The 24,364-nt window shown below is 33.3% G+C and overlaps 4 protein-coding genes across 6 annotated transcripts in view; 3 read left to right on the plus strand and 1 right to left on the minus strand.

Annotated features, from left to right (window-relative positions):
* Positions 1–2,784: 2,784 nt before the first annotated feature.
* LOC126737252 (uncharacterized) lies at positions 2,785–4,097 on the minus strand. Its single transcript, XM_050442061.1, has one exon. The coding sequence runs from the start codon at positions 3,626–3,628 to the stop codon at positions 2,813–2,815; it is 816 nt and encodes a 271-aa protein (XP_050298018.1). The 5' UTR covers positions 3,629–4,097; the 3' UTR covers positions 2,785–2,812.
* A 578-nt stretch (positions 4,098–4,675) lies between these two features.
* LOC126737251 (uncharacterized) lies at positions 4,676–5,831 on the plus strand. The gene has a single exon (XM_050442059.1). The coding sequence runs from the start codon at positions 4,692–4,694 to the stop codon at positions 5,631–5,633; it is 942 nt and encodes a 313-aa protein (XP_050298016.1). The 5' UTR covers positions 4,676–4,691; the 3' UTR covers positions 5,634–5,831.
* A 2,578-nt stretch (positions 5,832–8,409) lies between these two features.
* Positions 8,410–22,485, plus strand: LOC126737246 (sodium-independent sulfate anion transporter-like). 3 transcript variants are annotated; one of them, XM_050442052.1, is made up of 12 exons: positions 8,410–8,581; positions 11,718–11,945; positions 12,489–12,693; positions 12,746–12,966; positions 13,015–13,192; positions 13,248–13,418; positions 18,640–18,801; positions 18,860–19,000; positions 19,058–19,197; positions 19,256–19,429; positions 19,486–19,639; positions 22,285–22,485. In XM_050442052.1, the coding sequence occupies exons 2-12, from the start codon at positions 11,778–11,780 to the stop codon at positions 22,338–22,340; spliced, it is 1,770 nt and encodes a 589-aa protein (XP_050298009.1). In that variant the 5' UTR covers positions 8,410–8,581; positions 11,718–11,777; the 3' UTR covers positions 22,341–22,485. The 3 variants fall into 3 exon arrangements, with proteins under 3 accessions (XP_050298009.1, XP_050298011.1, XP_050298010.1); XM_050442054.1 differs by having other exon boundaries at positions 11,763–11,945; XM_050442053.1 differs by lacking the exon at positions 8,410–8,581 and adding an exon at positions 11,298–11,410.
* Positions 22,486–23,724: 1,239 nt separating this feature from the next.
* LOC126737243 (sodium-independent sulfate anion transporter) overlaps positions 23,725–24,364 on the plus strand; it is a 29,583-nt gene continuing 28,943 nt past the window's right edge. The window contains exon 1 of the mRNA XM_050442045.1: positions 23,725–23,990. The gene's annotated coding sequence lies outside the window, so the exon portion shown is untranslated. The remainder of the gene's footprint in view (positions 23,991–24,364) is intronic.

Consider the following 24,364-nt stretch of genomic DNA (forward strand, 5'->3'; position numbering starts at 1 on the left):
GACAAAATGCTCACATCTCTGAACCCAAGTGAGTTATAGACTTGAAATTTACAACATAAATTCTTCTAATGGAAATATTTAATACCTATATCAGCGTTTTTCTAGAAACCTAAGAAAAAAGTGAGAAACCAGACTTGGAAGTTGAAAAAAATAAATTAGATTCAAAGGGACAAAATATACTTATATCTGTGAACCCAATTGAGTTAGAGACATGAAACTTGGAATATGAATTCTTCTAATAAATTCATTGGATACCTATTTCAGCGTTTTTCCAAAAAAAATTATAAAAAATGAGAAATTAGTCTTAGAGGTTGAAAAAATTAAAAAAATAATCAAAGGGACAAAATGCTCATATCTCCGAACTAAAGTGAGTTATAGACTTGAAATTTGCAACATAAATTCTTCTAATGGAATTATTTAATACCTATTTTAGCGTTTTTCTAGAAACCTAAGAAAAAAGTGAGAAATCAGACTTGGAAGGTGAAAAAAAATAATTAGATTCAAAGGAACAAAATACTCATATCTGTGAACCCAATTGAGTTAGAGATAAGAAACTTGGAATATGAATTCTTCTAATAAATTCATTAGACACCTATTTCAACGTTTTTCCAAAAAATTTTATAAAAAATGAGAAATCAGTCTTAGAGGTTGAAAAAAAATCAAAGGGACTAAATGCTCATATCTCTGAACCCGAGTGAGTTATAGACTTGAAATTTGTAAAATAAATTCTTCTAATAAAATTATTTGATACCTATTTCAGCGTTTTTCTAGAAACTTAAGAAAAAAGTGAGAAACCAGACTTGGAAGTTGAAAAAAATAAATTAGTTTCAAAGGGACAAAATGCTCATATCTGTGAACCCAATTGAGTTGGAGACATGAAACTTGAAATACGAATTCTCCTAATAAATTCATTAGACACCTATTTCAGCGTTTTTTCAAAAAAAATGATAAAAAATGAGAAATCAGTCTTAGAGGTTGAAAAAAATTAAAAAAATAATCAAAGGGACTAAATGCTCATATCTCTGAACCCAAGTGGGTTAGAGACTTGAAATTTGCAACATAAATTCTTCTAATAAAATTATTTAATACCTATTTCAGCGTTTTTCTAGAAACCTAAGAAAAAAGTGAGAAATCAGACTTGGAAGTTGAAAAAAATAAATTAGATTCAAAGGGACAAAATGCTGATATCTGTGAACCCAATTGAGTTAGAGACATGAAACTTGAAATACGAATTCTCCTAATAAATTCATTAGACACCTATTTCAGCGTTTTTCCAAAAAAAATTATAAAAAATGAGAAATCAGTCTTAGAGCTTCAAAAAAATTAAAAAAATAATCAAAGGGACTAAATGCTCATATCTCTGAACCCAAGTGAGTTAGAGACTTGAAATTTAGAACATAAATTCTTCTAATAAAATTACTTGACACCTATTTCAGCGTTTTTCTAGAAACCTAAGAAAAAAGTGAGAAATCAGACTTAAGGGTTGAAAAAAATAAATTAGATTCAAAGGGACATAATGCTCATATCTGTGAACCCAATTAAGTTAGAGACATGAAACTTGAAATATGAATTCTCCTAATAAATTCATTAGACACCTATTTCAGCGTTTTTCCAAAAAAATTATAAAAAATGAGAAATCAGTCTTAGAGGTTGAAACAAATTAAAAAAATAATCAAAGGGACTAAATGCTCATATCTCTGAACTCAAGTGAGTTAGAGAGTTGAAATTTAGAACATAAATTCTTCTAATAAAATTATTTGATAGTTTACAGCGGATAGGATACAGCGTTTTTATAGAAACCTAAGAAAAAAGTGAGAAATTAGACTTGGAAGTTGAAAAAAATTAAAAAAAATCAAAGGGATAAAATGCTTATATCTTTGACCCCGAGTGTGTGAGAGAATTGAAACTTGAAACATAAATTCTTCTAATGGAATTATTTAATACCTATTTCAGCGTTTTTCTAGAAACCTAAGAAAAAAGTGAGAAATCAGACTTGGAAGTTGAAAAAAAATAATTAGATTCAAAGGAACAAAATACTCATATCTGTGAACCCAATTGAGTTAGAGATAAGAAACTTGGAATATGAATTCTTCTAATAAATTCATTAGACACCTATTTCAGCGTTTTTCCAAAAAAAATTATTAAAAATGAGAAATCAGTCTTAGAGGTTGAAAAAAAATCAAAGGGACTAAATGCTCATATCTCTGAACCCGAGTGAGTTATAGACTTGAAATTTGCAAAATAAATTCTTCTAATAAAATTATTTGATACCTATTTCAGCGTTTTTCTAGAAACCTAAGAAAAAAGTGAGAAATCAGACTTAAGGGTTGAAAAAAATAAATTAGATTCAAAGGGACAAAATGCTCATATCTGTGAACCCAATTAAGTTAGAGACATGAAACTTGAAATATGAATTCTCCTAATAAATTCATTAGACACCTATTTCAGCGTTTTTCCAAAAATTTTTATAAAAAATGAGAAATTAGTCTTAGAGGTTGAAAAAATTAAAAAAATAATCAAAGGGACAAAATGCTCACATCTCTGAACCCAAGTGAGTTAGAGACTTGAAATTTAGAACATAAATTCTTCTAATAAAATTATTTGACACCTATTTCAGCGTTTTTCTAGAAACCTAAGAAAAAAGTGAGAAATTAGACTTGGAAGTTGAAAAAAACTAAAAAAAAAATCAAAGGGATAAAATGCTTATATCTTTGACCCCGAGTGTGTGAGAGAATTGAAAATTGGAACATAAATTCTTCGAAAAAAATCAAAAAAAACACCACGTTCTTTAATCAACTTTTATTCAACAAATTTAATACACTTCTTTACAAGTAACCAAGGGAGGCATAACACATTCGCACCCCAAACTCCTATCCTTTCCATACCCGTTCACCATCCTACTAAACCCTTCACCCAACTTCAACTTCTCCACTCCGAAATCACACGTGAGCCCGGAATCAGTTTCAGCCTCAAAATTCACCACTTTAATAAAATCCTCCTTATCAGGACACACAAACGTATCGGGACAACACAGCGCCTCTTCAGAGTGAAAATTAAAATAAGCCGGGGCACATTTCTTCGTAAGTTCTTCAGTAAACCGCACCTGGACGTTACAGTTTGACTTTTGACAAGTTTTCTCGTCGAATTCCCCATTAAAGTCTTCATGGCACACGCAAGTGAGGCACTCGTTCTTCGGATAAAACTTTTGCCCTAACTTATACTCCGTACCATCGACCACACAAGTTTCCGTGGAATTACACTTCTGCCCTGTAGCACAACACCTTCCAAGCTCATAAACATTATAACACTCATCCTCCTCAAAAGTTTCTTCAGGACAGTCCAGGGTCGCGCATCGAATAAAATTGAAATCCTCACATTTACAGCCAATTTCACATCCCGAGTACGTCAGATCGGCTCCGATGTCTTGGCCCGGGTATAAGGGCTGTCCTTTGAACGTACAGCCGTTTTCTGGACGCGTTAGGTTGCAAAAGTACTCAGTGGGGCACGGGGAGGCTGTCGAGGGGCTACAGCCGATGTCGTCGTACAGTAGCACGCCATATTTGTCACAATTTTGGGAGGTTGGGGCTACAGTTGCCAATAGGAGCAGTAACAGTGGCTTAGTCAACATGTTTGTCGAGGAAATGAAGTGTGTCTGTATGAATAAATGGTACAATGTGGGTGGGATAAATGTAGTACCATATTTGGTCGGTTTATTGGTGATTAATGCTAATGTAATATATTGATTATGTAATTAGTTTAAGCCGAAGTTTGCCTTTGGATGTAGGGTTTTAGCAGTTGGATGGACGTTTTCAATATGAGCAGCAATATACCTATTAGTGACCAGTTATGTATAAACATATTTTATAGGTTTATTATAAAAAAGTCCTTTTATAATAAGCCCCTTTTCACTGAAATACATATAAGAATCTTTAAAGGTCATGAATATAAGTTAATGTCACAATAGATCATAAATAATATTGTTATAAACAATATGGTATCAATTTAGCATACAAATGACCCTTATGAATGTAAATAGGTTGCTATATCATAACACTGAGATTTAATTTTCTCCCGAAGATGCTAATATCGTTAGCGAAACACGTGTCGAGAGTAAAAATAGAGAGAGTTTTGGTTAGTGGTAAAACTGTCTCGTAATTTATCTCCATCTTTACATTCATAGATATATTGACTTTTTTTGTTTATATTTTTAAGTTTCTAACTGTCTTCTTTAAAAACTAATTAAACTTTTTATTATTATTGGCTAGAGTCTCTGTTTTAATTAATTTAGGCTAAATATTGTAGGTATACCTTATTACTATACTTTATTATTTTGATAATTGTTTTTGCTTGTATAGAGAGAGAACCTTGTTTGTATATTATTTGCAGTGCTTATGTTTATATTGAATTTTTCTTCCAGTTTTTACGACTTTGGTGATATGTTGACTTTTTCGCATTCTCTCCCCTCCTAGACCCACGAATCACAAACGATGCCTACATAAAAGTGTAGTGAACATAAAGCATCATCATAATTATAACCCGAACCCCATTAAAATAAAATCATTGAAATGTTACCGAGTTAAAGTCATTTCTTGTTCCTGTCCTTAACAATAACATCGTCGTTTACCCATCGCAATTACTCCGATTGAGGGCACCATTAACGTCATTAAGTCCAATTAAAGTAAATCGAGTCGATGCGGTCCAACTGCAACAGTTTTAACGAGGTACTCGCAGGGCATCGAGAGGACGTCATGGCGCTACTTCGATCTGTCATCCTCGCCAGTGTCTTAACGACGTTTACGTTGGTGAATCCCAAAGAAAATTGTGACAGTTACGGATCGTTACTGTACGAAGATCTACGTTGCACGGCAATCACCAAAGATGCGGAACCATGTCCCAGAAGTTACACGTGCAACCTGAACTTGTCGGACACCGGGTGCATCTACAAGGGAACCTACTACGCGGTCGGCATGGAAATCGGTTCGGATCTGACGTATTCCGCGTGTAATATCGGTTGCCATTGTGCCGCCCCCAATAACATACAGTGCGGCATCCTGGACTGTCCCGAATATTTGGAACAAAATCCGAAACCGGAGTGTTACAGCACGTACGAGTTGGGCAAGTGTTGCGCCATAGGACAAGTATGTAACGCACCGGACAACCGGAAACGGTGCCGGGTGGACGGGTACACGTACGAGGTCGGTCAGGAGTTTTACCCGAGCGGTACGTGTTTCAGTTGCGTATGCCACGACCGGTACAACGGGACATTCGACGAGGCGACGTGCGTAAGAAGGAACTGCGCCTCTCAAATTAACCACGTGATCGAGATCAGTCAGTACTGCGCGCCGACGTATTTGAAGTTCGGACCGGAAGCACTGGACGTGCTTTGCTGTCCTGACGAGTACATTTGTCCCGAAACGTCCGAGCGGATGGAGATGATCGAGTTGGGTACGAGAGGTGTGAAGGGGGAGGGTGCGGATTGTGTTTGGGGCGACCGAAAGGTGAAGTTTGGTTATGGGTTTAATAAGACGTCCAGTCGGTACGGGAAGGATCGGTTGGTGCAGTGCGAGTGCGTCATGCCCCCGTTGGTTACTTGTAAGCAAATTAATTCTGAACAGAGGCATCCCTCGAGCTAAGAATTTATATATGGACGAATGTAGATATGTAAGGGTTATATTGAAATGTCATGTAATTAATAACAGCTCAAAATAATTAGGCATAGGTAGTATCATATAAATAAGTTCGTTTTAAACATACCAAATATGTTTGCCATGAATGTGTCATTATATATATATTTTTGTATAAAGTACATATTAAATCTTTAAATAAATAAACATATAAAGTTTTTACTTCACAAGACCAATGGCATGGAAAACATCAGAACAGAAGAGCATTATTCATATGGCTTCTCAATTTACAATCGTTAGAGCAGACAATACAACGCAAGTGATAAAAAAATATATAAAATGTTTCAAATGCAAATATTAAAGACAATCGATCAGGCCAGATCCGTCATTGAAAATTCCTCTAAGTTAGATGGTTATTAGGCAATTTACTAATGAACAGTCTGATACCCATATAACGAGGATTTCTTTCAAACAGTGCTAGATTGCAAATTAAAATGAATTCTTGTGTTATATTCGTGAATATCTTTATTATGACTGCAAAACTGTTTTTCAAATTTTTCTTAACATAAATCAATATTTCTAGTAAATATACAGAGGACAGGAAGGGTGAAAATATTATATTTTTTCGAATACGTTTCTGAAAGAATACCCAATACTTACACTAGTAATATTTCTTAAGGCTTTCTTTTGCATTCGAATTATAGAAAAGTAATACGACAAAACAGTATTTTGGTCTCAACGAAAAATAGTAAAACCAATTGCAACAAGTTTAGGTTACAAGTTAACTATGTGACCAGTTTAAAGCAGAGTCAATGTGAAATTCCAATAGTTAAGTTTCTGTTGCTTTACCGATAGGGTTTCTTTGATTTTGGGTTCTAAGAGACTTTTATTTATTTGTGATCTTCAAGGTGTAAAATTAATAAAAACGTTTTATCTATGACTAAATTTTTATTTCTTTATTAAAAGTGCGATATTGATGAACATTATTTCATAGCGATCGTCCATAATTTGAGGATCCAGGAGGGAGGAAAACGCCAAAAAGTGGGTATAAAGGACTTTTTTTTGGGTTTCTACCTCATTTCACGTTTTAGTTAGGTCCTGGATCGCCTTGAAAAGTAACTTTTCTTACGTTATTATGCCCAGAACAGACGATGAACATTATTTCATAGCGATCGTCCATGATTCGTGGATCCGGGAGGGAAGAAAATGCCAAAAAATGGGTATAAAGATCCTTTTTTGGGTTTCTACCTTATTTTACGTTTTAATTACTTCTTAGGTTGCATTGAAAAATAACTTTTCTTACGTCATTATGCTCAGTACACATGCTGAAAATCATTTCATAACGATCGTCCATGATTTGTATATCTACGAGGGGAGATAAATAACTTGAAAAACGACATACAAAGTTTAGCATTATTTAATATTATTCTCGTTTAATGTCTCAACTCAATATTTGATGTATCTGCACGTAGACTTAGAAATCATGATGTCTTTTGTATTTCATACGGTAGAACAAATTATTATTACCAGAACTCAGTAAAAGTTGCATTATAATGATTTTAACCTGGATCTCTTTGCGACTGAAACTTAAGTTCCTACAACTAGATAAGTCACAGGTAATTGTTTTGTAATGCTGTATAAATTTAATTATGTTTTACTTAATGCCAATACTAAATATTATTATTCCCACTAGAGACGCTCAACATCATTTTATAGCAATCGGTCAAGTTTCCTGGACGTGAAAACGAGAATAGGGAGGGTAAAAATCAAATGTTGATTTCATTGGAACAGTTATCATATTCCCCCAAGGACCTAAAGGTGCATACCAGGAATATTCCTGGTATTAGCTTCTACATGTTTAAATTTGACCTTCAAGCCCCGCATAAACGTAACTTAATCGTATTTCAAGGGACAATTTCCGCGATTTTTAACACGTCTGTAGTAAACGGATTAGCGCGTAATAAGTCATTTGTTTTTAAATTAACAATTTGCACTGTTTATTAGCGAGTTGGTTGTTTTGAACCTGGAGGTGACTCAATCCCAAAAAGCGTAAAAATATGTCAGAATTTTAATGCACATTTGCGCAGTTAGGCAACGTTGCCGGCGAACTTCATTGAATAATCAGTAAACAATTTATTCATTGTAAAAAAATGTTTATAGTGTAATTTTGGCAACATATGCCCACACAATATATAATTAAAAAAAAACAATTTTTTTAGGGCTAAAGTAGCCTTAAGCGCATTATGTCATGCTCCAAATATTTCGATTACTCAGTCAATTTAATTAATTAATTAATTAATTCTAAGTAGATCAACTATTGTCTTCAACATATCAATGTTGACAGTGTAATTAAGAAAAAACAACTTTGTCGCCCCTATAGATTTAATTAGTTTGATTGACACCATACCTACAGAGTGTCCCACTAAATTTCAACCTTGGACTGGACATAGGAAAGAAAACTTAAGTGAAGTTTTTTTCTTAATAAAATAATCCACATGGATATTCTAGGGACGTCCTAGTGCTTAATCTGCTCTAAAAATCTATTCTTGGCTTACTTTAGATTACTAGAGGACTTTGCAGATTTGCAATCTAATAGTTCGAGGGCCACCCTGTAAAAAAATAATCGGATCTCTTTATTTAATCGTTGAATTATAGAAGAAGAAAAAAAACACCGTCCTTACGTAATAAATAAACCGTGATTGTTTGCTTTTCTCGTTAATGGTACATCCTGGCAAAAACTGGTCGCGGGTATAAAATAAAAACCCAATTCGAAAATAATTTTATTTGTCTTTCGTTTTTTTTTTTTGGTGCGGTGGTGGTACTGTGCTCGTACGGTAAAGGTCGTACCGTGGACGTGAATTGTTTTTCATATCAAATCAATGTGGTGATTTTGCAAGGATTGACTTGTGATTTTACTGAGGAATGTGTCGATATTAAGAATTACAAATATAAATAAGGTAAACAATTATATACTATTGCATAAAAAAACCTGATTCCCGAACTATTTTTATTATTAGGCATGGGTAATCCCAAAACATTATATAGTGATTCGAGAAATTATTATTAATTAGTTAATAGCTGACATCCTGCAGTGAATAGAAATATGTATTAAATGCATATATAGTGAGATTTATTAAGTGCGTTAAAATACAACGGTTTTAAAATATGTATAGTTAATAATCCCCATTGTTTTTATGGGACATCTTGTATATATTTTGACATATTTTACCATCAATTGTTTTTGTGTGACAGTTAAGTTAACCTGCCAAAGAGCAAGGAAAAGACAATGTTTGAAACCACACAGGTACATTCTCATAAAATGTTAAAGGCGCTAGATAAAACTTCATTGCTTCTCTTTTTTTTAATGTATATATAATGTATTATATTTCTAATACTCTTGCTCTATGGGACATAAAATAAAATATTTATATAGTTTTAAATTGACGAAGGAGCCAAACAAAATGATTTTGCATAAATTGAAAAAATATATCAGAAAAATGATGAAAGGACTAGGAATACAGTGAAAGCATTATATCTGCTTATATATATACATATTTTTTTAATGATGAAGGCGCCAGATATAATTTTTTGTTTCGGTGATTTGAACGTGCAAAATGTGGTGAACGAGCTAGACAAATTTAATTAAATGATCAGTTACGCTGAGAATTAAATGATATCTATGAATACAATTATATGATATCCCACTTCTGCTGTAAACACTAGAAGAGTTATTTGGTATTTACACCCTAAATAAAAGTCACTATTCCCAAAAATCCAATTTATTAAGCCGACTACTTTACAGATGACGTAATTTTTATATAAACGCGACCGAAGCATCTCTCATAATCATTTTTACAGTCGCAGCAGCTTTTTCTTATGGCGGCATTTGACCTTAGCTCGGCCATATTGCTGACTTAACATTTTGTTGGTATAAACTGGGTGTTTTAAATTATCTGCTTACATCTATAACTTGCTTTTTTTAACAAAAAGTGAAGGAGCCAGGTAAACCGCTTTATTGGAGCACCTATACATCCATTAATTTTAAAATAGCGAACCAAGAAGAGAAACTATTATAAGGTTTTCCAGTTTTGAAGAAAATGGCGAAAGAGCTAGTCAAAATGACATAGACGACATCAAGCATAACCCCAAATGCCTGGAAGGAATAAAAAATAACTTCAACTGCCTGGAACAAAAATTAAAAATGACATTGGAACGATAAATTATTATTGCTAACACAGGTTTCAGTGTGTAACTAAGTCATCATCAGGGAGGGTAATAAATGGCGAAGGACCTAGTCAAAAATGGCATCAATATTGTATGGAAGAAACCGAAAATGATCAACTGCCTGGACGAAATCAAATATGACCCCAAATGCCTGGAAGAAATAAAAAACAACTTCAACTCCCTGGAAGTAAATAAAAAATGACATTGGAACGATAAATTATTATTGCTAACACAGGTTTCAGTGTGTAACTAAGTCATCATCAGGGAGGGCAATAAATGGCGAAGGAGCTAGTCAAAAATGGCATCAATATTGTCTGGAAGGAACCGAAAATGATCAACTGCCTGGACGAAATCAAATATGACCCCAAATGCCTGGAAGAAATAAAAAACAACTTCAACTGCCTGGAAGTAAATAAAAAATGACATTGGAACGATAAATTATTATTGCTAACACAGGTTTCAGTGTGTAACTAAGTCATCATCAGGGAGGGCAATAAATGGCGAAGGAGCTAGTCAAAAATGGCATCAATATTGTCTGGAAGGAACCGAAAATGATCAACTGCCTGGACGAAATCAAATATGACCCCAAATGCCTGGAAAAAATTAAAAACAACTTCAACTGCCTGGAAGTAAATTAAAAAATGACATTAGAATGGAAAATTGTTATTACTGAAACACGTTTCGGTGTGTAATTAAGCTATCCTCAGGGATGGCATGCAATGGTGAAGGAGCTAGTCAAAAATGACATCAATATTGTCTGGAAGAAAACGAAAATGATCCACTGCCTAGAAATCAAATATGATCCCAAAGGCCTGGAAAATAGCTTTAACTCCCTGGAAATGACACTGGAACTGTAAATTGTTATTGCTGACACAGTTTCGGTGTGGAACTAGTCACAAATGTCGAAGGAGCTAGTCAAAAATGTCATCAATATTGTCTGGAAGAAACCGAAAATGATCAACTGCCTGGACGAAATCAAATATGACCCCAAATACCTGAATGAAATGGAAAACAACTTCAAATGCCTGAAAGTAAATTAAAAATGACATTGGAGAGAAAAATTGTTGTTATTGACGCGTGTTTCGGTGAGGAATTTAGTCGTCATCGGGGATTTTTTTTAGTAACGAATTCCTTATTTAATTTTTTGATAAAATTGTCCTGAAGATGACAATCCTTTGGGTAAAACGTCTAACATGCTAAATAGCTTATTGATCTTACCAAGGATTTTTATTGACTCTTTAATAAAGAGACAAAAACCGCATTTTTTTAACAGTAAAAACGGTTTACAGGGACGAATATTTCCCAAATGAAGAAACGTTTTTCACGCTAATCACTATTGAACAATGGACTATTCTTATATAGGAAGTAGTATATCTCGGGTATTGCATAAATTCTATATAACGGACCGAAATAATCAATAAATAAAATTTTCCTTTGTAATTTTTTTTATTTGGTTTCATTCTTTTTAACTGAAATCATGTACATACCATTTAAATCATTCTTTTTGGATTAGTGAGTGTGGACTATAGCCTTATATAATATTGATCATCTATATATAACTGGTAAGAAAAATATTTTAGTATGACTCGACAATTTTAAAACCGAAATCTCAATAAAATACTTTTTTAAATCGCGCGCGTAAAATGTCCCCACTCCTCCGTAAATGGCAAGGCTTATAAAAACTCCCTTATTTTTCAAATAGGCGCCCTGTATACCAAATTCAACAATACTAACATTAAAAAAAAACGGAAGTTAGAGCAAAAATACCACAATAAATGTACAATCATTCTATTTAGCGCAATTGAAAGAATACCAGGACCAACAATAATAGCGGCTTATTATAATATTTTTTTCTTATTTTACTTTCAGGTTACCGATGTGCAAAATCTAATTTTCCTGTTTGCTCTTGTGCAGTTATATTCAACAACGATGATCAATACTTGGGAACTTATGGCCAGACTATTGCCCATATGGAAGTTCATTAAAAAGTACAATGGGGCCGATGCTTTATGTGATCTCGTTGCCGGTATTACTGTGGGACTTACCCTTATACCTCAGGTTATCGCTTACGCTTCACTGGCTGGATTAGAACCACAGGTAAGCATAAAACCAATGTGATCTAGTGGGGGAGAACTGAAGTAAGTAACAAGATGCTTACATGAAAATTAGGTTAATATGTGAAAAGATTCACATTAAAATTCAAAATTAGCGCGAAAAAAAAATTTAGGTTATGTTAAAAACTCTTGACAGCTGTCATTGTCATGACAGGGATGACCAGCGCAATAAAGTATTAATATTTCACCAAATTAAAAAACATTCCCAAATAGTAAATTAACATTGTTAAACTTCATGTTTACATTAATGAAACTAAATTTATATAAATATATAATTCAATTTCCCTAATATACAGGCTTCAATTACATCATTTTAATATTTTTAGGTTATGTGACCATATGACTTTGACACTTTTCAAATTGACAACGTTCGTAACATAACCTCAATTAAAATTGCGCGGCAACATTAAAAAGGTTCAATTTATGAGGCTCCCCTTACAGACAAGTCTCTACTAGTACACTTCAAGTCTAATGAAGGAAATAATGATTTGTTACTTTCTTTATAAGTTTAAACTGCTGTTTTTAGTATGGCCTATATTCAGCCCTATGCGGTGGAATAGTTTATGCAATCTTCGGCACAATCCCAGAACTGAATATAGCCCCTACGGCCCTTCTCTCCCTCTTAACTTATCAGTATACCCATAAAGTGACTTTTGGTAACGTTAAGGCAGCCATTATGCTCACCTTTTTCGCTGGGATATTGGAGCTCCTTTGTGGCATCTTACATTTAGGTAAGCAGAGTCTTATTACCATTAATTTAAATCATTTAAATTTTTTAAACAGGGTTTCTTATTGATTTTGTTTCGACTCCTGTGGTGTCAGCCTTCACCTCTGCAGGGGCCATAACAATCGCTTCCTCTCAAATCAAAAACCTTTTTGGACTCAAGTACAATGCGGAAAACTTTATTCAAGTGTGGAAAAACTTCTTTATGCATATAAGTGAAGTTCAGTTATGGGATACTGCACTGGGGTTCGGCTGTATAATAGTGTTGCTTGCCATGAGGGTATGTTTGATTATTGTTTCTATAAAGAGGGTAATTTTAATGTTTTAGACCCTTAAAGATTACGGAGAGCCCCCAGTGTCAACTGAAAAAACCCCGGAAAAGTCATCAACTTACAAGAAGATTATATGGTTCATTTCAGTAGGCAGGAATGCCATGGTAGTGGTGGGTTGTGCATTTATGGCCTATATTTTTAAGATTTATGATCATAAACCTTTCGCTTTAACATGTAAGTGCTTGAAGAGATATCAGTTAATTTATAAATAACCAAAATTGATTTATAGCAAAAGTACCCTCGGGGTTCCCAAGTTTTTCCGTACCATTGAAACCCATTGAGGCAAGTAATGGTACCAGTGGCACGGACATTTCTCAAATGTTGGCAGAACTTGGCTACAGCATTGCAGTTATTCCTTTTATCGCTATTATTGCTAATGTTGGTATTGCAAAGGCTTTTGGTAAGTTTTTATGAGCACCTTTTAATTTTCCACTCTTTTTTACTTCCATGGATCTTTTATACATTAGCAGCTAAATTTATGTACTCATTCCAATGTTGCCAGTCAATAACACATTGATTTTTTCATATTTTTAACTTACTGTCATTGTTCTATCAAATTATTGCTTACAGCATTTGTTATTATTAATTACAAGAACTTTGAAGGGTGATATTATTATTTCATGTGATCTCATAGGTACTCTTTTCAAAAGTGTAATCAAAATAAATCAATTCACTAAATAACTCGCGAAAAATCATTGCATAAATGCAACTTGCATAAATTCCAAGCTATTTCGAACGCTAGCATGCCATCATGAAGAATGTTATGAAAAAATATAAACAAACTAAATAATATAAATATTGTATCAGGTATGTCTCAAAAGAATACATCAGAACTGGCAACTCTGGACTAGGGATATGACGTTCGTGAATGATTCGGTCAAAATGACCGAATCTTTGCAACGACCCGCGACCCGTTTGATCACGCTCTGTGACCCTATCGTATCGCTCAAACGACCTTAAAACACAGCATATAAAGCACCTATATGTTATTGTATGCTGTGCTTAAACTAAACTAGGGTTGAGCAAAATTTCACTACCTGTAAATCATTCACCGTGAATAAAAAATCGCATTCACGACTTGATGACAACTTAAAAATAAACGGTGAAATGTCAAAATGTGAATGAGAAAGGCGCGTTCACATTCAGACAAACGAATTGAATTGAAATTTGAAAAACTGAAAGAAGTAATTCATTTATCAGCGATTGGCCATCGTTAAACAGACTATCTGGCTCCCATCGTTTATCCATCTCTCTCGTTTGTGGGGAAAAACGAGAGAACAATTATTTTTTATAAATTATTTTTATTGTACATATATTATATTTTATATTGTAATGCTTATTTTTTTCTTTACAGGATTTTTATTATGATAGAATATTTTAATTTATCTATTTCTGCGGAAGGTCAAATATTAAAATATGTTTGTTTTTATCATTATTTTAAACTTTTAAAGACAATTATTTCTTATTAGGACACCATGATATTATCTTTAAAAATGTCTATGAAAATATATATTTTTTCAAATGGGACAACAATGAATCATTGTTGTCATTGTCAATGCTATTGCCTCCAATTTTTATTTACTTTTAGCCCCCTTAATATTTGTATCTGGGTATGAACTATCCTTAGCACAATAAACACAGAATAGTAATACTTTTCTTATTATTATGCGAATTCACTGCCATGATATTAAACTACATGATAAGCAAACTCGCCAACCGGTGCTCAATCGTAAATTCACGTTCACAGGTTATATTCACAGCGAATAGAAAATCGCGTTAACAGTTATACCTGTGAATTCAAATTCACGACTTAGCTCAAGCCTAAACTAAACTAGACCCCGGCCGCGGCCCGGTCAACGATCGATTATTGTCAGAGAGACCAGTGTTGCCAGGCCAAAAAAATAAAATTCACCAGAAAAAAAATGAAAAAATCACCAAATTTAAAAAAAAATCACCAAAAATTTTAAAAATTAATTTTTAAAGCTGTATTACTAGATTTAAACAAAGAAAATGCATGCTCAAATGTCTGTGTACAACTTAGTAATTAAATTGTTTGTGAAAACAAAACAAATTTTTATTTTCCAATGTGATGAATTTTTCTGAAAAGTATTGTACTCTCAATATTGCTGCATTTAAGGACAATCATCTCGTCTGTGCTGGATGTAAAAGTTTATGGGGCTTTATGTTTAGAAAGGTTTGAAATTCTTTAAATTCTGACTGTCTTAAAACTATGCTGAAAATAAGAGTAAGTATTTCTAACAAACTTTTCTACTGAATTGGTTAACTTCTCACACGCATAAAAACCACATAGTGCTAATGAATGGCAAATACATTTCATAATGAATAAATGGGGAATGTCTTCCGATAAATGAGTTTTCAGGGAATTTTTTCGCCTCATCATGGTATTAGCACCGTGTTGTATTTTTCACCATTTTTTATTTTTTTATAGACAGTTAAATTTTTATTTCTTCCAGGAAGTTAGAATCAGAAAAACATCTTTCAACTACCTGAAGGAAATATTCAAAAAGTATTAATACTACTATAATAAATATCAAGACTATTAAAAAAAAACATAATTTTCCAGAGAGTTGGCATAACTTAAATAAATACGATACACACATTTTTTATTTAGTTTTTTTTATCGATATTTGATTTTTTAATATTCTAGTGATGTTTTATTTTGTAGAGGCAGTTGGAATCAGAAAAAAAATACTTTAGCTGCCTGAATTTTTTTTTTTAATTTTGGTTGAAGATTTCCAATTTTTCGAGTTATCAGTAATTTTATTAAATAGAAGCATGGCATCTTTAATTGTCAAATCTTTACTATTAAAGCGTACCACCATTGCTAAATTTTTTAGCGCGGAATTATCAGTAGATTCATCAACAAGCAACGAGAATTTTTCTTTTTTCAGTGTGTCTACTTAAGTCTCAAAGCTTACTTTACCTATTACATTATTAATTATTGCAGTACACTTGGTTCTGCTACATGATAGTCTTGATACTTGGGAAGAGTTCATTCCAGAATTACATATACTTTTGACCAACTCAGTCAAATGATCCGCTACATTGATAGGAATATTGTGTTCTTTAATAAAGCCCGCCATTCTTATTTCATTTTATTTAACAATTTTTTCATTAGTTTGAAACGCAAGTTCTTATGCAAATCGGACTGGTTTTTTAAACTAAGAAGGTTTTTTTGTTTTTTTGAGGCGTTGTGTTTTTTTACTGCCCCAATTGCGCCAATAAAATTCTTGTTACAAACTTTGCATTTAAAATAAGTGTTACCTAGAGTAGTTTTCTGAATCCAATGCTTAAAATCATTATGTTGCTCCCAAGTTGAATTATATTTGTGAGCATAGCATTTTTTTTCTGTGGAGTGTCTTGTGCATCATTGGTTTCTGATAAATTAGAATCAAATGAGTCCAAAGCGGAAGTAGATGGAACCGTCAGAGGAACTAGTGCCAGGCTTTATTATGTTTGAATCTATTTGCTTTTCGACAGGTTTAAAAAACCGTTTCATGATATTAAATATTTTAATAAAATTGGTAATCTAAAAAAAACATAAAAAGCTATACATAAGTAAATCTGTTATCTATCATATTCATTACTTTCCTTTTATTTTACAAATTTTAAAATGCACAATCCAAGTATATATATGTAATTTTAATAGGATAAAAATGAAATGACGGAAATCAAAACATGCGTACGAAAAATTTTCTGGTATATAAATCGCGCGTAAATCTCAGATCCCACAATACGCGAAGCCGCAAAATGTGGTATAAGTTCGGGAATGTAGTCATTATTGTAGATCTGGTAACTGAAAAATTGTTGGAAATATTCAAAGTTGATGAAATTTTTAAAATCACCAGAAATTGCCATTTTACAAAAAGTTTTTCACCAATCACCAGGTTCATCATAAAATCCCCAGATCTGGTGAAATTTCACCAGACCTGGCAACAGTGGCAACAGAGGCATTCAGATTCCTGGAATAGAGTCTCCAATAGCTTTAAGTGCCTAGAAGATACCAGGCACTAAAATTCATGTAATAGACTCTTTGATAACTTGTAAGTGCCTTGTAAAAGCTTAAGAATACCTAAAAGATACTTACATGCAGTAAAATGTGTTCAAATGCCTGGAATAGACTCTCAGATTATGCTTAAGTGAATGAAAGAGCATCAAGAATACTTAAAAGGTTACTTCCAGGCACTCAAATTCCTAGGATAGACTCTAATAACCTTTATATGAGTACCAGATTATCTTTAAAGACCTGGAGGAGCCTTAAGAATATTTAGAAGAGACTCCCAGGTATTCATATTCCTGGGATAGAGTCTCTGATACCTTTTAAGTGCCTAGAAGATACCAGGCACTGAAATTTCTGTATTAGGCCCTGTAATAACCTGTAAGTGCCTTGGAAAAGGTTAAGAGTGCCTAGAAAATACTTACAGGCATTAAAAGTGGCTCAGATTTCTGATATAGACTTTCAGAATATTCTTAAGTGTACGGAAGAGAATTGAGAATACTTAAGAAGCACTTAAATTCCTAGAATAGAGTATCTGATAACCTTTAAGCGCCTTAGATAGGCTTAAGAATACCTAGAAAAGATAACCTAGTTTTAGAGAGATAGAGAAATAGACAATCCTAACATTTTTGTTAGTTTAAGGAAAATAGCAGAATTTTGAATAAATATGTATGGTTTGCTCCCATACATCTTTTTATTTTTTTTTTTTTTTAAATATTTTTTGGATAGCTGGATAAGGTCTATACTTTCTGGTATCTGCAGTGGGTAATTTGCAATTGAATCGGAATATTTTGTTTTGTTTTATATACTGTTTATTCGCATACTTAATATTTTTTTGCTAATACTTTATGCTCGACAAACTTTATTTGTCCATTTTTTTTCCCGATATTTCCTTTCTACTTCCTTGTATTTTCCTCATTCTTATCCAATTGCCCTGGTACCTACGCTAAAGTGAGAAGAATGTTAGAAAAAAGTACCTAGGAGAAAAAGGTAAACGAGCAGTAGCAAGAATTAACGCGGACGCGAGACTTGAGATACGGCTTTACGGCTTCTAATTTACTGTGCCAAGGGTTCGACCTACTTTACCCTTATTTGTGCTAAATTATGGGTAAGTAGAGCTTTGTTAATATCTAACTACTTCACATTTACCGCCCAATATAAATACTGAGGACTGAGTCAGGGTACAAAGAAAAATTGAACTAATAACTAGAGTCAGCTTCCCTTATCAAATACAGTCCACTTAAAAACCATCTAATCAAGAATAAAACAATGTATTTAAATCGATGCTATTGCAGTCAAGACGTACGCAAATAACGTACGTTTTTCCCGTTCATTATGCCCATATTGTCTCCACGAAGGAACCCGGTGCCTAGAAGACTTACCCCATTTAAAATTCTAAGCCTTAATTGCACAAAAAAAAAACTTAAATTACGATAAATAAAGAGCGGTAGATGCAGCAAATATTTTTCATTAAAACTGGCACCCTTGGACTCTTTACTCTAAATTTAGCTGCTTGTCAACATCTTTTACTGTCTGTCAACTGTCAAATTCATTAATTGTTAAGTCTAGTACACACTTGTTAAACCAATCAAATTTGTTTCAGCTCATGGTAAAGTGGTGGACGCGTCGCAAGAAATGGTTGCCGTAGGTTTGTGCAATATTGCCGGATCATTTTTCGGATCGTACCCTGTTAACGCGTCGTTTTCCAGGGCGGCGGTGAGCAGTGCCAGTGGCGTGCGCACCCCTTTATCGGGCATTTATACCGGTAAGGGTGCGTTTCAACTGTAAGCATAAATAAAAACTATTAAAATATTCCCTTCTAGGTATAATGGTAATGTTGGCATTCACCTTTTTAACCCCGTACTTTCCGTACATCCCTAAAGCGACGTTGGCGGCAGTGATTATTTGTGCCGTAGTGTTTATGGTTGAAGTAGCCATTACCAAAATGATATGGAGGATAAACCGTAATTAATTAATTAATTTTTTTTGCGGGAAAAATCTGTTAATTAAAATCGTTTTAGGGTTGGATATGATCCCTTTTATAATTACTTTTATATGCTGTCTCCTGATGGGAATAGAAGTAGGGATCCTTATTGGGATATTGGTGGAAGTTTGCAAGCTGATGTACTTCACTTCCAGGCCTAAAATTATGGTGAAAAAGGTACTTACTAAATGAGGTGAAACGCCCTTAAGGTTATGTGCTAATGACGTATTTGTAGATTCACGGTAGACGTACTTATGTGAGAGTCACCCTTAACTCTTTAGTTTTCTTTTCGTCGGCTGAATATTGCAGAGAGAAAATTTTCCAGTGTGTTTTGGATTCGGGACAAATGTTCTCTTTAGTACTTGTTGACTGCACTCAGACCACCGACATGGACTTTACTGCTGGAAAGGTAAATTCCAGCTTTATATCACTTTCAGGTTTTAATGTTTGCAATGTTTGTTACAGTGCTTTGAATCCTTGATTAAAGACCTGAAAAAAATTGATAAAAGTCTGATATTCTTGGCGTCCAATGAGCACATCTCGAAAATGTTACAAGCGTCTTGTGGTAAAGACGTTGTGATTTGCAAGTCTGAGGAGGAGTTCGATGTGTCTTGTCCAGGTAAGATTTTAGTTCGAAACCCTGTAATTCTTAGATTAGTTTAACAAATGGAAAACGTCTAAGTGTGGCAACACTGTTTGCATCTCCCTCTATACAGAGTGTCCAAGATAAGAATCCTAAGCATGGGGATCTCGGTACCTGTTGGAGATACAGCTTCGGTTAAATTAGGAAAAAGTTGTGCACTTTGAAGCGTATTTACATGCCGTTGAGAAACTAAAAAATAAAAAACTAAAAAATTTCCATGGCCTGCTGAGATATTTGGAAAAAAACGGAAATTTGCCAATATCGATTTTATTTTTTCCTGGCTTTATTTTAAAAGATATCAAAAAACTATTGACACTTTCTCATTGACACTTTTGATGTAGTACGTGATGGCGCTTTTAAATTTTATATCCGACGTTTCGTTTTCGAGAAACCATCATCAACTTTATTTTTTTATATGGCGCGAAAAGAAAGTACACCCTGTATCTGATTCCATTTTTTATTACAAATTTAATGATGTATCACATGTCACATTTTTTTTGTTAGTTGAAAGGAAAAATGCAAATTTTCTATTTTTTTTAGCATATTTTTTAAGTAAGCTTTGGAAACAAATGCTTTGACGTATGTAAATACCTGTTACCGAGTCTGTCACATTTTTCTTAATATCTATTTAGAGAGTGATGAAGCTAAATGAAGCATTGATTTGCATTGTACATTGTACTACTTATAAATAAAAAAATGTAACCAGTAACCAGTAAAGTTTCTCAACGGCATGTAAATACGCTATAACGTGCACAACTTTTTCCTAATTTAACCGAAGCTGTATCTCCAACAGGTACCCAGATCCCCATGCTTAGGATCCTTATCTTGGACACCCTGTATATCTGTCAAATGAAATGAAGACAGTGAGTGAGGGCTATAACTGTCAAACATAACCTATAATTGTTTTAGCAATTATATGTTTGACAGTTACGATCAGGTCATTGTGGTGATAACTGCAGCACGACTAGTGAAAGAGTAAAGATTTATTTATTACAATTATTGCATATGTTTGGCAACATCGGTGGGACTTTGAACTTTTGACAACTAATCAAATGTCAAGCATGGTGGTAGACATAACATATAATTGGCCAATTAGACAACGTCGCTGAAATGCGGATTTAGAGACAATTAATCATGTGTCATTGTAGAATGTAGAACACTCATAACTGTCAAAGCATTTACGGTTTTAAAAATGTCAAAAAGGGAAACGGAAGTAAAGGATAAGTTAACGAAAAGTGTTGCATCGCAATAAATGGAACTTAATTAGCAAATGCAAATAAATTAATTAAATTAAACCAGTAGGATTTTTAACTTTTGACAACTATTCATATGTTAAAAGATCATGAGGGTCAACATAACCTATAACTATCAAATTGATTAAAATTGTCGCTTCAATTTGTCAACAGTGGTGAGTTAAAGACAATTAATCATGTGTCAAACTAAGACATAGGGGGTTTAATTATTGCAGTTAAAAACTCGGCATAAAGGATACTATCGGCAAGAATAGACTTGGCAAGAGAAGAGAGTAGACTTTTCTAACCTCAAAAAAACAATTGGAGAGGGAGCAAATCAACATAACCTATAACTGTTAAAGTCTTTACGGTTTTAAAAATGTGTAACGGGTACTTACTTAAAAGATAAGTCAATTGACAATGTTGCATTCCAATAAATGGAGCTTAATTAACAGAAGCAATTAATTTAATTTCTTTTTTTGACAACTAGTTATATGTCAAATGACCTGGGGGTAAGCACAACCTATAACTGTCAAATTTATTAAAATCCTCGCATCAACTTGACAACACTTGGGTAGGTTTCCCAACCAACCATATGTCAATAATTGGGGAAGAGGGGTGATGCTAACCTATAATTGTCAAAGTATTTGCCGTGTTAAAAATGTGAAAAAGAGGTACAAACATAAAGGATAAATCAATGGCAAATGTTTGCATCTCAATGAATGAAAATTCAGTAGCAAATTCAATGAATTTAGTTCACTAAGATCGCCACATAAACTTGAGTGTTTGATTTCTAACCTTCAAACCGTCAATCATGTGTCAAACTGGGACACAAAGAGGACATACATAACCTATAATTATCACATTTTTAAAATTATATTTCATGCTTGTAGAAGTGTCATATACAAGAAATTCATTAAATACACTGAATCTCGATAAATAAAACCCAATCGGGAAAAATTGTAGCCGCAACATTTAGTGAATAAATTTGGCAACTGCGACTTTTTCTACACTCACCTAATGTGTCATGTGTCAAAAGAGCGGCAGACATAACCTAAAACTGTGAAAGTTTGATTTAGTTTAAAAAATAATTAAAAACGTTATATAAGTATGTGAGACACGTTGAGCCCCAATAAATACAACAAAATTAATCAAAACTTTTAACTTAAAGCCCGCCGTCAATGTCACTTTAGACAGTTCCAATTATTGTTGACTTAGTTTCTAACCTAATTGTTGACAGCCAGCCGATAAAAAATTGTTTTCGTTTTTTTGCTTTGGAATTTCTCGCATATTCAGCGAATTCCTGACATAATAATAACGATTTTATCACCTTAAGCCCTTTATTACCCCCTCGATATCGATTATAAACCGATACTTTTAACGTTCCAGGTAAAATCAACGCGGTAAGCAACGGCGATATGGAAACGGTGACCACCCAAATGTGATATTTTTTTTGTAATTTATATTTTAACTTTTTGTTTTTTAACAGTATACATTACTCCATAAGTTCGAATCTCATAGATTTAAGTGTTGTTATTATTTTGGATTGTTTAAAATAAAAAAAGGAAACAATAACATTGTTCAGTGTCACTTTATTAGTTCAATTATTGACCTCTTAAGCAACTGGTGCAGAAGTAAATTTTAATTTCGGTAAGTCAGATTATTAGTTAGTAACCTTTCATTATCATGTAGGTTTAGTTAGCATTTACTGCGTTTCTTTTAAATCGGTCATATTTATACACCTCAGACCTCTCACCTTCAAACAGGGCGACTATTCATTTAAAAAAAATTAATGATTTCACGGTTTGCTACTCTTGCAATTAAAAATTAGTCAGGCTGTTGGTTTTTGTTTATATATTTTTATTGGTCTTTTAGACTACAAAGTATTAGAGACAAGTCTGGGACAATACATACAAATACAAAGATGTTAAGTCCCAAATCCAGAACTGTTATAAGGGAAAGCACCTTTGTTGTCACTAGAGTGTAATATTGCTCAAGAGAGTATAATGCATACTCAGACAAAAGAGCACAAATGTTTGTTTTTTTTAAATGAAGTTGCTTGTATTTTGCAGTAAAGCATTATACAGTTGTATGTCCGCTGAATTTACCTTGACTTTTTACACAATTTGCTTTTAACTCTTGTACTGTAGGAGTGCATATCTGCTCGATTAATTTTAAGTAGATAATTAGAGAGATATTAGGTTAACAATGTCACCACACTGCTACCTAAAATCCTAATACGTATATGTTTGCCTTTTAACAAAACAATACCTCATTAACTGACTTTAACCTACTTTCAATTAAAAAATATTTATTAGTTTGCACTTAATGATCTTAAAATTATATTTAAGGAAGTGTATTTTAATGTAACAAATAAATTTAAATAATTAAATTATACTTTTGTACATAGCGGGTCGACTTTACTTCTTTTATATTTGATATTGTGACCTTGCCATTGGTTGAACATTAGAAAAAAGTGAATTTATACAGGGTGTTTCAGTATAATGTTTAATTATGTATAAATATCCATCATATGTAATGGTTTTTTCTGTACTTTTTTAGTCTCATTCATACGCTATCCTTGTCAGTGCAGTAGCGAGAGCTCAGAAAACAAGACATTTTAAGCAAAACATTCTTTAAAAGCGCTTAATGCCTTACACAAGGGCAGTATACAAAAAAAACTGTGACTTTTTATATAAATTAAGTACTATTTTTGGTCCGCCATATAGTCGACGCCCATTTAATCTAATATCGGTTTATTGTTTTTTTGCGTGAAAAATGGAATTACGAAACGCGAGGGCCACGTACCGTGTCAAGAGCACAAAAATTCATTTATTATACGCTATTTTTGCGAAAAAAAAGGCTCCTTGGACAATCGAGTGGTACACATATATATTTATTTAAAAGGCGATCACGTGGTAATTGTAATTTATTTATTATAATCGCGTCGCTCGATCGATCAATGCATTCGCATTAAATCGCTTTTGATTGTTGTAATAATTGATATTGAACCCGCTTCAGGGAGTTTATTGAGTGAATTAATCGGGTTGGTTGGTTCGTCCCTTTTTTGTTGGATTTTTCTTATAATTTTTATGGTAAGTTGAATTGCAGTTCGATTACTTTAAAAAAATATATAATTGGCTTAAGATTCTTTAATATATCTAGATAGTTTTTGCCGACTAATCCTAACGGGGTTTTCTGTTTTTTTTTCCTGGGTCCCAGGTTTCCGAAATCTCATTATTTCAAAGCAGGACAGCACAAAGACAAAAATGTTTATTGGTGTTAATACTACATAACAGAGTTTACACAAGTCAATATTATATATAGCCTCAAATAATTCATGTTAGCCATTAATTAACAAGATCCATAAACTTATATACCAAACCTTAAATATTACAAGGTACTGCTTTAGTTTTCTTCTAAACTCTATAAGAACATAACGGTGGCTCATAAAAAGGACCAGTTTTAA

This window comes from Anthonomus grandis, chromosome 6, assembly GCF_022605725.1.
Source record: "Anthonomus grandis grandis chromosome 6, icAntGran1.3, whole genome shotgun sequence".
Taxonomy (NCBI): domain Eukaryota; kingdom Metazoa; phylum Arthropoda; class Insecta; order Coleoptera; family Curculionidae; genus Anthonomus; species Anthonomus grandis.

Coding starts and splice junctions, on each gene's coding strand:
- LOC126737246 (XM_050442052.1), top strand. CDS start 11,778: ATGATCAATACTTGGGAACTTATGGCCAGACTATTGCCCATATGGAAG. Junction 12,694..12,745: donor TTGTGGCATCTTACATTTAG/GTAAGCAGAGTC, acceptor TTTTTTAAACAG/GGTTTCTTATTGATTTTGTT. Junction 19,198..19,255: donor CTAAAATTATGGTGAAAAAG/GTACTTACTAAA, acceptor ACGTATTTGTAG/ATTCACGGTAGACGTACTTA.
- LOC126737252 (XM_050442061.1), bottom strand. CDS start 3,628: ATGTTGACTAAGCCACTGTTACTGCTCCTATTGGCAACTGTAGCCCCA.
- LOC126737251 (XM_050442059.1), top strand. CDS start 4,692: ATGCGGTCCAACTGCAACAGTTTTAACGAGGTACTCGCAGGGCATCGA.